At 42.0% G+C, this 15,114-nt stretch overlaps 1 protein-coding gene across 1 annotated transcript in view; it reads left to right on the top strand.

The window, feature by feature from the left end:
• Positions 1–14,485, top strand: part of col6a4a (collagen, type VI, alpha 4a) — a 69,495-nt gene extending 55,010 nt beyond the window's left edge. The window contains 15 exon segments of the mRNA XM_034122590.1: positions 411–473; positions 546–596; positions 2,441–2,476; positions 2,679–2,741; positions 5,755–5,817; positions 6,217–6,252; positions 6,614–6,650; positions 6,846–6,857; positions 7,178–7,671; positions 8,998–9,082; positions 9,350–9,663; positions 10,260–10,596; positions 11,375–11,453; positions 11,761–11,849; positions 13,870–14,485. Coding sequence (XP_033978481.1) covers positions 411–473; positions 546–596; positions 2,441–2,476; positions 2,679–2,741; positions 5,755–5,817; positions 6,217–6,252; positions 6,614–6,650; positions 6,846–6,857; positions 7,178–7,671; positions 8,998–9,082; positions 9,350–9,663; positions 10,260–10,596; positions 11,375–11,453; positions 11,761–11,849; positions 13,870–14,135 — 2,025 coding nt within the window. The 3' untranslated portion in view covers positions 14,136–14,485.
• The last annotated feature ends 629 nt before the right edge of the window (positions 14,486–15,114 follow it).

The raw sequence follows: 15,114 nt of genomic DNA, 5'->3' as shown, positions 1-15,114 counted from the left end.
AGTAGTTATAGCATCATTATTATTATACATACTATTGTGTATTTATATAAGATAAGACAAGATAAGATAAGAAGTACTTTATTGATCCCAATGTGGGAAATGTTTGCGTTGCAGCAGCATCAAAAGACAAGGCATTGGACATTAGAGAAATTAAAAGACTAGAAATAAACAATCAAAAATGTAAACATCTCAAATAGATATAAAATAGCATTAAAAAAGTAGAAAATATACATTTTGAAATACAAAAATATAATATATATGGATGAAACTGGTTGACCCAATATGCTGCTCAATAAAGATTGTTTGACAACATTCAAAACTATAATGTAGGAAGATACATTTGACTTAACAACTAACAATGGGATCTTTTATTTGAAATACTGATGTTGTCGTTGTTGTTGTTGTTGCAGGGCCAACCAGGGGAGCTGGGGGGTGAGGGGGACCCAGGGTCACCAGGACCCCAAGGACTGCCGGTGAGGCGCCAAACATCAGCCATATGGTGTAAACTGTATTTAGAGTTGAAGTGACTCCTGCCTGTGTTTCAGGGTCAGGATGGGAGAGACGGGTATGGACCTCCAGGACCAAACGGTGCAGAGGTAAAGCTCATCTTGACCACATTTCCATAAAGAATTCCATAAAACCTTTAACAGAGAACTGGACTGATGCTTATTGAGTATTATTATAAGTGTAGTGACTCTTGTGGAGTGCTCGTGTTTGTTTGGTTGAATCCATGCAACACTACAGTCTACGCATCCAATGAGAAGTCCTCAATAAAAGACTCTTTACTGCAAAAATGTAAAATCTTGCCAAGTATATTTGTCTAATTTCTAGTCAGAATATGTCGTTACATTTGATATAAGACTTAATAACTTAAGTCTTGTTTTTAGACAAGGCATCTTAAGCATCCTTTTGAGTCAAAGTCTCTTAAAAACATCTTATTTTAGAGGAACATCTCCAGCTAACATCAGGAAACAGAATCTAAGCATTTATGGCTTTTTTTGTTACAAATTCCCTGATTCTGTTCAAATATAGTTCAAAATAAGTTTCCCCAGCTAAACACAAGATGTCATTTATCTAATTATCCCATCTTTACTTCAAGAAATCTCACCAAGCCATTTTGTACTTGTTCTATTGGCAGGTTTGTTTTTATTATACATTGACTTGTTTTTGGAGCAGCATTCTTTCCAGTGTACCTAACCCTTTTCTTTGGAGGAACAGGTAACATGCTCAAGATCCTGGTGCAATTTCTAAGCAAAATTGTCAATTCGATTACCCGGGTTAACGCTGTTTCCTACAGAACAGCTGATCATAGTGACCTCACACGGGGCACCAGATGCTCTCCGAACAACAAACAGGAAGAAACATACAGAAAAACGTCCAACACTATAGTTAGACAATAACAAACATTCTAAATATCACATTGGTCAACATGCCAGCTTAGTGGACCTGGAAATGTTGAATACCCCAAAGTGTTATGATAGTAATGTATAGTAGGGTCTCCAGCTTGTAGAAACTGCTGGATGCTAACCTGCAGATGTTGGGACATTTGCACAATCACCATGAGTCGCAATCATTAGCATATGGAGGATCAACAATGGCAAACATAATCAAAATCAGTCCAGCACAAATATGAGTACAAATACTGTATGGCCATTTTCTGGTTAAAACGGCCATCTTTGATCCCGAAAACGTCATAAATGGATTCAACATCCTCAATAACCTCCCAAAACACTCTTAATGTTTTAAAATCGCCCAAGCCATTTTTCAACTATTATCTCCATTACTGCTAATTAACGCTAATGAATGCAACTTATGCTAATTGTGCAAATGTCCCAGCATCTGCAGGTTAGCATCCGGCAGTTTCTATGAGCTGGAGACCCTACTGTACATGTATATCATAACACTTTAGGGTCCTCAACATTTCAGGGTTCACAGCATTTTCTGATCACATTAACCCATTCATTATAATGATCATAACTTTTCTAGGATGCCTAGGTCTATTTTGACTGTCACATGACTCCACACAATTGTACTGGCTTATTTGATTGGGTGACTATGAGCCAATCACAGAGCGCCACATCATCTAAAGTGGCCTGTAAAGCAGAGCCACGCCCCTCTTTCACAGCCAGCATGGCAGGGGGGAGATTTTTATTTATTTTTGTTTTCATTTTAGAAATACCATTAAATGTTGGGAATCAAGTCTGGATTTACAAAAATGAAAGAAGCACATAAACCTCGCAGATATTCCTATTTGTATTATTATATTGAACACCTCTTTGCTCTGTGTTTATCAAATATAAAGGCAATAAGATAAAAACTGGTTGATGCAAACGCTCTTATCCAATCCAATGTCTTCCTACTCACCTTGTTAACTTTATGAGAGTGAAACATGTATTTGGGATGATTTCAATGTGCTGATGAGCTGTTCTCTGTGTGGCAGGCTGCCGATGGGAGAAGAGGCTATGTGGGGGAGAAGGTAGGAGAGCGAGATAACGATATACAGCTACATGCAGCCAAATACGTGAGTTTGAACTGTGTGTGTGTGTGTGTGTGTGTGTGTGTGTGTGTGTGTGTGTGTGTGTGTGTGTGTGTGTGTGTGTGTGTGTGTGTGTGTGTGTGTGTGTGTGTGTGTGTGTGTGTGTGTGTGTGTGTGTGTGTGTGTGTGTGTGTGTGTTCAGGGAGAGGACGGCCGGCAGGGAACTAAAGGGTTCAACGGGACGAGAGGGAACCGAGGGCGAGGGGTGAGAGACAACAAACCTCTTCTACATATTTATATATATACAAATACATATTGTAACAGAGGTAGAGCATTGTGCAGAAACGTATAAATATGAGGGGCCGTACAGGCCGTCATTCATACTGGTCCTCTCACGCTCATACATTCTCCTTTTACATACAGATATTTTCACTCTTACACACATATAGTATTTACACTCACACATTCATATAATGTCACTCACATATTTATACATTTTGCTCTCATGCACATTCATTCAATGTTTACATTTAATATTATAAATAATATATGCATGTCTGAAGACAATATATGTATGCAAGAGAAGAATGCATGCATGTGTGAGAGAAAGTATAGTGGAAACAGAAGGCAGGTCATTATCGCGCTGTGATTGGCTCAGAAGATTCAAATCAACATGATGGGGGAGATGAATCCGTGTATCTACGGTCCATTTGTTTTTCTTTATTAAACAGCGTTGCGTTCACAATACATACAAAACAATAAAGAAATCCTCAGGCCACCAGGCCACTTAACAGGCCAGGCCATCGGGATGGCCAGTCCGGGCCCAATCAGTAGCAGCGTTTCTCAAGTATTAGTTTGACTGCTACCAACAATACATTGAAGTACTTTTACTGTGTATTTTTTGAGAAATACTCTGTCGAAGTCCCCTCCTGAGAACCACCTGGTGGTGCTAGTGGAGCCTCGCAGCGGCCAAACCGTGCCGCGCCACACTAATTGCGCCACATAAGCTCAGTTGAGGCTCCCTCCGCAAGATGAGGCCCCACGCAGTCTGCGTGATCAGCCTGTAGGGAGGGACGGCCCTGATCAGCCTGTAGGGAGGGACGGCTCTGACCATCCTCTTAAAATACTCTGTCCAACAATATAAGTCTCATGAAGAAAGGTGTTTTAACGCTTATTCAAAAATAGAAGAGAAACATTCTTGTTCTCAGGAGGGGTCATTTACAGAGGATTACTCAAAAAATACACAGTAAAAGTACTTCATAGTGTTTGTGGGAGTAGTTTCGCTAGTACTGAGTCCAACAGTGTCAATCTCACGAAGAACTAATGGCAAAAAAAAATGTTTTCCCTCATCAAACTTAGCAGAAGTGGCTTGACTTTGTTCTAAGGAGGGGACTTTGACAACAACAAAAAACACACTAGAAGTAGGCTACTTCATTGTATTGTGGTAGTATGTGTAAGACTAGTCCAGCAGTCTCAATATCATTAAGAACTAATGGTAAAATGTTCTTTTTATCACTCATCAAAGATAGCAGAAAACATGCATTATGTACTATGGAGGGGACTCTGACAGAGGATTACTCACAAAGTACACAGTAAAAGTACTTCCTTTTATTGTTGGTAGCAGTCAAACTAGTACCGAGTCCAACAGTGTCAGTTTTATTAAGAACTTGTGGTAACAAATATTTGTAAAAACAAAATGAAGAGCAGCTGATTTGAAAAAACAAAGTGGAGAGACGGCTGAGTGACGCAGTGCAGAACCGTTGTATAGTTTACATCTCCTAACAATGTTGTCCATTTTAGACACAGGCTTATTATATTTACAGCCCTTAATAACATTCATTTTCTGGGCTCAATGTGTGTCTTGGCCGTTTTTGTTGTGATCGCTAAATTCCCCTTGTTTCCCCTTGTTTATAATTTTATCAACGTTCCAAGCACACGAGTGAATTTTTTTTGAAATCACTTCCAATTTTGACCGTTTGTTTTGGAGGTTATTGAGGATCCTGAGTCCATTTCTGACATTTCCAGGATCAACAATGGCAGTTTTAACCAGAAAGTGGTCATATCTGTTCTCTCAGTGGGCTGATTTTGGCTACCATGAGTAGAGTTGTGATCATTGGATATAGAGAGCACAAGATGAACATTATTACCTCTACTGTGGACAATTTATCTTCAATTAAATAAGCAATCTGTCCAATCCAAATGGTCCCCTAAAACCTCCAAATTGACCCAAAATAATCTAAATCAGCCCACTGAGATTACAAATATTGGCATTTTCTGGTTAAAACTGTCATTGGATTCAGCATCCTCAATAACCCCCAGAACCACTCCTAAACTGTCCAAATCTGCCAAGCAATCTTTTTAACTATTATCAACATACAGTAGGCTATAATGCCATTAGTTTGATTAACGCAACTCATGCTATTTGTTCAAATTGCCCAAGATATGCAGGTTCGCATCCGGCAGTTTCTATGAGCTGGAGACCCTACTATACATTTCTGACATAAAACTTTGGGGTACTCAACATTTCGGTTTATTCCCATTTCGCCCCCTGTCCCATGCAGCCCCAACAACAGCCTCTGATTCGTCAACAGACTTCATGCAATGCTTCATTGGATGCATCATTAGATCTATAAACTTTAACCCTAACCCTAAGACCCACGACCAAGCAAACAAGTATAATTTCTTATGTGGCCTATATGTAAAAAAGGGGCGAATTGGGAAGGGGATGGGAAAGGGGCGAAATGGGAATAATTTAGGAGTGAATTGGGAAGGGGCGAAATGATAAGACACCCAGGGTTCAACAGGACTCTATGAGACTATAGCGCTTTTCCCAGTGCTCAAAGACGCTTATTATATTACTTTATAACTTTAACAGGTTTTATTTTTGGAAGTATGACTTAATGCTGCCTGTAAGTACTATCCTCACGATGGATCCAGAGCAGAGCCAGGCAGCACAGGTCCATTTCCTGTGCTGTGTTTTCACTTCATCTGCAATTTACTTATTTTCTTTCAATATATTTAGATTTTATTTTCAGGTGAGACAATACCAAAAACATTAGAGACAACACGACAAAACGTAATAAAACCCACAAAACAAACAACAACAAAAACAGACAAACAGCAACAGTAGTACCTTATCATGTTATATTTACGCCCACAGTTATAACACTTGACCATTCTTCCTTCATGTACGGTGCAATCGGGGACCAGTCTCTAACAAATTCACCCAGAGTTCTCGCAACTAGCAGTTTATTTCTGTTTCCTTCTGATGGATCCAGGGGAGCTCAGGCGGGTCGGGAGGACCAGGAACGCCTGGAGATCCGGGACATCCAGGACACCGGGTGAGAGGAGAATCATTTCATTTTCATTCAAAACAGAAAGTCTTCCCTCTGAACCCTCGTAACGACATCATTCAATAAGAATAAGAGACTCGTATTATTCAGTTGTTCTCTCTGGTGTTATTTCACTTTTATTGAACTGAATCGGTCCATCTCTTTCTATTCGTGGTTTCCAATGGATTATTTTCAGTCCTGTTTTTGTGTTTCCAGTTATAACATTTCATTTAAGTAATACAAATAAATGATACCAGGGGTTTTTCTAGAAAGATATAATTGTCATTGTCATTGTTCTGTCATAATGTCAACTCACACAAACTCAAATAGTATTGGGTTCCTGAGCCGAGTCCTCCTGAAAACCTGACCTTCTGAAAATGTTCTGACGTTGCTGTTTCCCTCCGTCAGGGTCCCAAGGGTCCTCCAGGACTCAGAGTCAAGACTGTGAGTCAAAGTCACTTTTACTCAAGTACTGTACTTAAAATATGAGGTACTTTAACTTTACTGGAGTGTTTCCATTCTCCAGTGTCTTGTACTTGTACTTCACTTTACAGGTAAATGCAGATTTTACCAAAGCTTTAGTTTATATACTGTTCCTTCAAGTACTTGAAATACTTTTTAATGCACAATTTATACTTTTTCTATACGTTTTGAATACATTTTACTGATACACACTTTTTCTTAAGGTACTTTTAATACTTTTGACTGATACATACTTTAACTTCAGTATGGTTTGAATGCAGGACTTGTACTTGTATTGGAGTATTGATATTGTTGATTATAATGTAATATGTTGTGTTGTCAGGAGTGTCAGCTGATCTCCCTCATCAGAGACAACTGTGGTGAGCGTTTCCACATCTGTTTTAAATCACTGTTCACATACGAAGGATTAAAGGCAATCATGTGAATGTACTACGTTTGAGAGTTTCATATTACTGAATTAATTGTGTTTAATTTTTACTCAAGAATTAAGTGCAAATTGTACCGACTCATGTAAAGGCTGTTCAATTTTAACACTGTCTTTTCTCCTCATACAGAATGTCATCAAGGTACGTATGTCTTGAATTTGTCACTGTAAACAATATGGTAAGCACAATTTAAAAAAATGTATATAATTCACATTATACCTTTTACCCTCATTTTTAATGTCTGTTACCTGTGATTTTGGACAGTTGGGTAACATGACGCTGAATTATATACATTTTTTCTGCAATATTTTGGTTTTTAGAGGGTTAACCCAATCTGCCCAATCTGCCCAATCCTTGCTCAACAATGTCCATGTCTATCTATCTACCCTATCTATCTATCTATCTACCTATCTACCTACCCTATCTAACTACCCTATCAATCATCCCCGTCTCTCCTCCAGGGGCCTCTTCGTGCCCGGCCTTCCCCACGGAGCTGGTTCTGGGGCTGGACATGTCGGAGGACGTGACCCCGGTGGCCTTCGAGCGGCAGCGCTCTGCCCTGCTGTCTCTGCTGGAGGACGTCTCCGTCTCCGAGAGCAACTGTCCGGCGGGGGCCCGGGTGGCCGTGGTGGGATTCAGCGCCCACACCAAGTACCTGATCCGCTTCCAGGACTACCGGACCAAGACGCAGCTGCTGGAGCTGCTGAGGAACGTGGCCCTGGAGACAACGTCCAGCCGGCGCCAGCTGGGGGCCGCCATGCGTTTCGTGGGGCAGCACGTCTTCAAGCGTGTAAGAGCGGGGGTGATGATGAGGAAGGTGGCCATCTTCCTCTCCAGCGGGCCGTCGCAGGACGTGGAGGACATCGTCACCGCCACCATGGAGTACCGCGGCCTCAACATCGTCCCCGCCGTCATCTCGCTGAAGAACGATCCCGACGTCGCCAAGGCTCTGGAGGTGGGTCCGGCAGTAAAAGGATTTACTTGACATCACATGTAGCTGACGCTTTTATAAGATAAGATAAGATGGAAATGTATTTATCCCCTTGGGGAAATTCAGGTGTTTATGGCAGCAACAGGGTCAGAGTTAAAAACAGTATTCACACAAGGTCAAAATAAAGATTAAATAGAATACAAATTAAAATAATAATACAGCAAAAATAAAGTGATAAAGTGATAAAGTAACTATTGAAACAGGATATCACAGTAAAAAGTTGAACAAATCCAAAGCCACTTTCTGTCCAGAAACTAAATATAGAAGTTATGGATCTCTGTGATTAAAGGTACAAAATAACTCAAATTTAGCAGCAGAGGGAGATTTGATGTATTGACTTAAAACATACTAGTACGCAGAGTTGGGTGTAACGCGTTACAAAGTAACTGTAATAACATTACTTTTGTCGGTAACGGAGTAATGTAACGCGTTACTTTTATAATTCAGTAATCACACTACAGTTAGCCTACTAAGATACAGAATTACTAGATTCTCCCTTTGACAGACAAGAGGGATTTCCGCCGCAGGTTTATATTTACGTAACATTTGCGCGACTTGCGCGTCCACATGCAGTGCATAAACATGGCTGAGACAGCCATAACTTTCGAGGGGTGGAGGTATGCCCATTATTTTGAGTTCGTCTGAAGAAAGGACAGGAATGTGACGCTGAGGTGCAAACTGTGTCCAGGCCAGAAGCTTTTATCCACTGCTGCAAACACCACGTCAAACCTCAACAAGCACCTGCAAAGACAACATGCTAACGTGAAGCTAATAGCTAAGGAGGACCTCCGAATCCAGAGTGAGGATGTCGAGTAAAGTAACGAGTAAACAGCAAACACGCAAAGTTATATGATGAGGCCCTCTGTGTCCCGCGTCGACGGGGGGGGGGGGGTGCTAGTGGAGCCTCGCAGCGGCGAAAACTGTGGCACACTTGTAGGTGCGCCGCATTTGCGCTTCAGATGAGGCTCCCTCCGCAAAATGCTGCACCCTCCGCAATCTAGTAACGAGTAAAGTAACGAGTAAAGTAACGAGTAAAGTAACGCGTTACTTTATGTAGAGAGTAATGAAGTAAAGCACTATATTACTTTTTTTTTAAAGTAATAAGTAATATGTAATATATTACTTTATTTGAGTAACGACCCCATCTCTGCTAGTACCACTAATAACAATAAATCCTCCTGCCGTTATTAAATAAATGCTTGTGTTGGAGAGCATGCAGGCTGGTGTCAGCTGTCGTTGTGTTTGAGGGTTGTCAGTCCTTTGATGTAGAGCTGCTGTTTGTGATGTCAGGTGGACGACTCCGGATCCTCCATGTTCACGGTGCTGAGGAGGACCGCTGACCTGATGAAGGTCAAGAACTGTGCCATCTGTTACGGTACGTAGCCACACACACACACACACACACACACACACACACACACACACACACACACACACACACACACACACACACACACACACACACACACACACACACACACACACACACACACAAACACAGGGAATACTGTCCTTGTCTCAGATATATACAAATATATAAAAAACATGTCTATATTTGTATATATCTGAGACCTATGCTATTGCCTAAAAATAGCATGATAGGTGACCTTTAATAAACAATGTTGACTGTGTGTTCCCTCAGACCCGTGCCAGCGCTCGCAGCAGTGCTCCTTCATCCTGGACCCGCTGCCGCCTCAGGAGGCGGATGTGGACCTGGTTCTGGTTCTGGACAGCTCCAGGGAGGTGCAGGCTGACGAGTATGCCGGCATGCAGCAGCTGCTGGGCTCCGTGGTGGAGCAGCTGGCCGTGAGCCCCACCCCCCGCAGGGCCGGATCAGGGGCCCGGGTGGCCCTCATCCAGCAGAGCGGCTTCCGGGCCCCCAAGGTGGAGTTTGGGTTCGGGACCTTCCAGACCTCCGGCCAGATGAAGAGGCACCTGATGAACATGACGCAGCAGGTACACCGTCCCTGATACCAATACTATGTCAGGAGAATAAAGTGGTACGTGTTAGGCAGCAGAACAGGCGGACCCAGGTGCAGACACAGACAGTAGCCTTTGGAAAAAGGTTTATTTTCTGGGGGGAAAAAAAGCTGGGTTGATCAGAGCTGAGGGGTGTGAAGGGAAGCTGAATGGGAGGGAATCCGGTCAGAGGTTGTGGGTCTGAGCGGTCTACAGGGGCTGCAGCAGAGCAGGCAGGACTGCAGGGGAACACAAACAGAACAGGGTCAATGGAATCTCTAATATGACCTGGCTTGATGTATACGCTGACGAGCAGCTTCTACCATCTGGCAGCGTGGATGTGGCCGGGCTGAGTCTTTAAGGGCTTCAGCTGGTGGGGGGCTGCTCTGACTCCAGCACACCTGCAGACACTCAGACAGGGAGAACCACTCGAAGAGGGGCAATGATCAGCCAGGGCATTGAGTAAAACATGTAATGTAACTGTACATTTACTCGATTATTCTTCATCATTAGATTGGAGATGAAAGAGGCAGAGCTGCTGTCTAGCTAAAGATTTAAAATAATGTTTCTTCTTCCCTTCACTGTGGATGCAGGGCGGCTCCTCTGCGCTGGGCTTCACTCTGGACTCGGCCCTGACGGAGCTGCTCCTGAAGGCAGCGCAGCCCCGCAGCAGGAGGGTGGTGCTGACCCTGGTGGGAACCAGCACGGCCCCCCAGGACCGGGCCCAGCTCAGCTACGTCTCCCAGAAGGCCCAGTGTGAGGGGGTGGCGCAGTTCGTGGTGACGGTGGGCGAGCGCTACGACCGCAGGCAGGTGGAGGAGGTGGCGGGGGGGCCACTCCTGCAGCACCTCATCCACCTGGACCGACTGAAGGCCGAGGAGCAGAGCTACACCCAGCGCTTCTTCAGGGTCTTCCTCTCCGCGCTCAGCAGTGAGGACACACACTCTACACTCTACACACACTCTACACACACTCTACACACACTCTACACACACTCTACACTCTACACACACTCTACACTCTACACACACTCTACACTCTACACACACTCTACACTCTACACACACTCTACACTCTACACACACTCTACACTCTACACACACTCTACACTCTACACTCTACACACACTCTACACACACTCTACACACACTCTACGCTCTACACACACTCTACACACACTCTACACCCAGCGCTTCTTCAGGGTCTTCCTCTCCACTCTCAGCAGTGAGGACAGTGGGGGGGGGGGGGGGGGGGGGGGCACTCGCTGCAATTAAAGTTGATTTTCTTTGGTAAATGTCTCCTCGATTCAATTTGTACATTTACTAGTTTTTCATGTTGGTTTTCTAAAACCAAAGTGGTACATTAACACTTTTATTTTTAAATATTTTAATTAGAGATTAAAGTGTTATATTTACAGGATTGTTTTCAAATTTTTGCTGAGATTAAAGTGTTAATTTCACTAGATTCTTTTTTAATTTTTTAGACATAAAAGTGGTACATTTACTACATTATGTATTTTTATCAGACATTAAAGTGGTAAATATACTTAATTATTTTATTTTCTCTCTGCTCTCCACATTGAGAAAACTAACTAATTCACACTTCCAATACATTTTCTTATTAAAAGTGGACGACGAAGTGTGTGCAAAGTTGACATCTTGGTTATATAATTGTTTCAATAACAAAAGTGTTTGTGTTGTTTTTCCAGAGGGAGTGATCAAGTATTCTCCTCCGTCTCTAAGCTGCAGTGAACTGAGAGACCCAGCAGAAACACAGCAGATCAACGGGTAACTCACACTTTCAAGGTTTACACACAACTGTAAAGCTGCAGACGAGAGGAAAACTCCAGTAAAGTCAAAGTAGTTCAAAATGTACTGACTGATTTTACACAGTTTGTGTTATCAGCACAATGGCACCAAAGTGAAACACTTGTAGTCGGGCATTACGGCAGAATCACAGATGTAGAAAAAACAAAAGAAGCGTTTTTCTTCTTGTGCTGAAAGAGCTAAGGCGGCGGAGAAAGTTAAATTAAAGAAATGCAAAGAGACACCAAAAGTAAAGGGTCCGAATACTTTTTCCAACATGGCCGTCCAGTCTGGGCGAGAAGTTTGAGGATCGGACGGGAGGACGGACTGAGAGCCGTGGAGACGAGGTGATTCTCCTCGCTGGAGCTGAGAGCATAGGTAGAGACACACACACACACACACACACACACACACACACACACACACACACACACACACACACACACACACACACACACACACACACACACACACACACACACACACACACACACACACACACACACACACACACAAAGTAGCTACCTAGCTCATCTCTGGAATTGAGCTAGGTAGCTACACACATACTGCAACAATGTAAAATCTTGCCAAGTATTTTGTCTAATTTCTAGTCAGAATATGTCGTTAAACTTGATATAAGACTTAATAACTTAAGTCTTGTTTTTAGACAAGGCATCTTAAGCATCCTTTTGAGTCAAAGTCTCTTAAAAACATCTTATTTTAGAGGAACATCTCCAGCTAACATCAGGAAACAGAATCTGAGCATTTCTGGCTTTTTTCTTTACAAATTCCCTGATTCTGGTCAAATATAGTTCAACATAAGTTTCCCCAGCTAAACACAAGATGTCATTTATCTAATCATCCCATCTTTACTTCAAGAAATCTCACCAAGCCATTTTGTACTTGTTCTATTGGCAGGTTTGTTCACTTATTAAAAGAGAAAACACCTTGTTTTTATTATATATTGACTTGTTTTTGGAGCAGCACTTTTACCAGTGCAGCGCTCTGCTCAGAACAAAGTGTATAGTCTAGTTTCCAGCTTGGTGAACCAGGAAATGTTGAGGACTCCAAAGTTTTATATTAGAAATGTAGAGTAGGGTCTCCAGCTCATAGAAACTAGCATAGAAGGATGCTAACCTGCAGATGCTGGGACATTTGCACAATTAGCATAAGTTGAGTTAAAGGTAGGGTAGGTAAGTTTGAGAAACCGGCTCGAGATCGCTAGAATTTGAAAATACACAACCGGAGAAAATCTGCCACTTCCTTACAGAGCCCCTCCTCCAACACACACGAACGCGCACATGACCAATGAGGGCACGAGATAAGTTTGTGCACAGATGGAAGGCTGACAGGCAGGTAGGCCATCCAGTTATTTTAGCCGGGCCGGCTCAAATGACTGGTCGTGCTTTTTACAGTACTACAGCTTCCACAGATGATACCTTAAGATATTCATTGCTATCGGGATGTTAAGAGCATTCCATGGAATATAACAAAAAGTGTATCTCGAGCCGGTTTCTCAAACGTACCTACCCTACCTTTAATTAGCATTAATGGAGACAATAGTTGAACATGGCTTGGCTGATTTGGAACATTTTGGAGGTTACTGAGTCCATTTCTGACATTTTCAGGATCAACAATCTCAGTTTTAACCAGAAAGAGGACATATCTGTTCTCTCTGTTGGCTGATTTGAATAAATGTTGGGTCGATTTGGAAGATTTAGGGGACTCTGGATGATCTGGATTGGACAGATTGCTTATTTATTTGAAGATAAAGTGTCCACAGTAGAGATAACAATGTTCATCGTGTGCTCTCTATATCCAATGGTCCAACTCTACTCATGGTAGTCAGAATCAGTCCACAGAGAGAAAATGTCAGAAATGGATTCTGCATCCTTAAGAACCCCAATAACCACTCCAGAAATGTCAAAATCAGCCAAGCCATTTTATATTGTCCCCATGGCTATAATGCTAATTAACGCAACTAATGCTATAATCGTTCAAATGTCCCAGCATCTGCAGGTTAGCATCCGGCAGTTTCTATGAGCTGGAGACCCTACTTTACATTTATATCATAAAACTTTGGGGTACTCAACATTTCAGGGTTCACAACAGGACTACTGAAATAAACCATATTTAATTTTGTCCTAATGTACATTATTTAATTTCAGTAGACTTCTTGCACTATTTTGTATTTTTGTATTTTATTATATATGTTGCATTGTTGGAGGAGCTCAGGTCAGAAGAATTTCATTGACATTTCTACACTGTAGCTGATGTGCATATGACAATAAAACCTTTGAATCTTAAATGTGGACTCTATGAGCTGCAGACAGACTATATATTATAGTTTTTAAAGCAAAAACATGACACATTATGTATTTTCTCGTTCCTCCTCCAGACGTCTGTCTCCTCTGGAAGGACCCCGGCCCCTGTAAGGACTTCAAAGTGAAGTGGTTCTTCAACAGCAAGCAGAGGAGATGCTCTCGCTTCAAGTACGGAGGCTGCCACGGCAACGCAAACCGCTTCGACATGCAGACCGACTGTGAGAAACTGTGTGTGACGTCGGAGGAAGAGGTGAGAGGAAGAGGAAGAGGTGAGAGGAAGAGGAGAGGGAGAGCGCAGGACACGATGAAGAAATCCACCGTGACTCAGGAATATCTTTAGCCTGCTAAAAACTGCTCCAGTTCTCATCAGGATTTTGAGATTTTGTCTTCAACATTGGTGTTGCTCGAACACCTTTGGAGCTCTCTGAAAACAGTCAGAATTCAGAGACTTTCAAGGACAAAATAAGACCATTTACATGCACTCAAACCTGCCAGAGGAAGATCTTTAAATGATGTGCTGGCGCCCCCTGCTGCTGGAAGTGAGGAACCAATCAGTGTAATCTGAGTACTGTATTTAACCATTTATAAGAATAAAACCTCGAACATAAGGCTGGATTTGATACTTTATCACCATAACCTGAAACCTTCTGGATCCTCAAACTTTTGGAATAAAAGTCCTTGTCTGTTGAATGACAGATGAATGAACAATATTTCCAGGGATGGGAACTTACTAAATGTAACACGTTTCAATCACTAGTCGTCAGTAATGTAATCTAAGTAATACGATATACAAGTAATGTATCCTGATTACTTTAATATCGTGGTACTTCTGTTACTTTTGCATTACCTCAATATCAAACATGCAAATATAGACAATAGAAAAGAAATGTCAATAAGATTTACAATAAGACTTATAAAGCATTCATAAAGGGTTTATCATTAGGTTATTAATTAGGTTGTAAACAGTTTATTAATCATTAAGAACCATTTATAAACCAGTTCTAACATAGTTTTCATACATCAACACAGGCTCACCATTTGGCAAGATGACTAAGCCTTATGTTGGCTACCTAGCTTACTTTGTCTTCTTCATCAGCCAGCATCCTTGGTATCTGTTGTTCACTGAGTTGATCCCCCCCCTTCCATCTTGATGTTTCTTGGCATCTCTTTATGACCATTTATTAATGAGTTACTACCATTTCTAATAAGGCTTAGCAGTACAGATAAATGTGGGCTCACTATTTGGCAAGCAGTCACAGTTGCCCTGTTTATCTCATGTCTTATAAAAGCTTATTAATGATTTATAGGTTTGTTCACAA

This window comes from Trematomus bernacchii, unplaced genomic scaffold (genome assembly GCF_902827165.1).
Source record: "Trematomus bernacchii unplaced genomic scaffold, fTreBer1.1, whole genome shotgun sequence".
Taxonomy (NCBI): Eukaryota; Metazoa; Chordata; class Actinopteri; order Perciformes; family Nototheniidae; genus Trematomus; species Trematomus bernacchii.
Note: the sequence above shows the minus strand (reverse complement) of the source record. Positions and strands in the feature narration are given on the sequence as shown.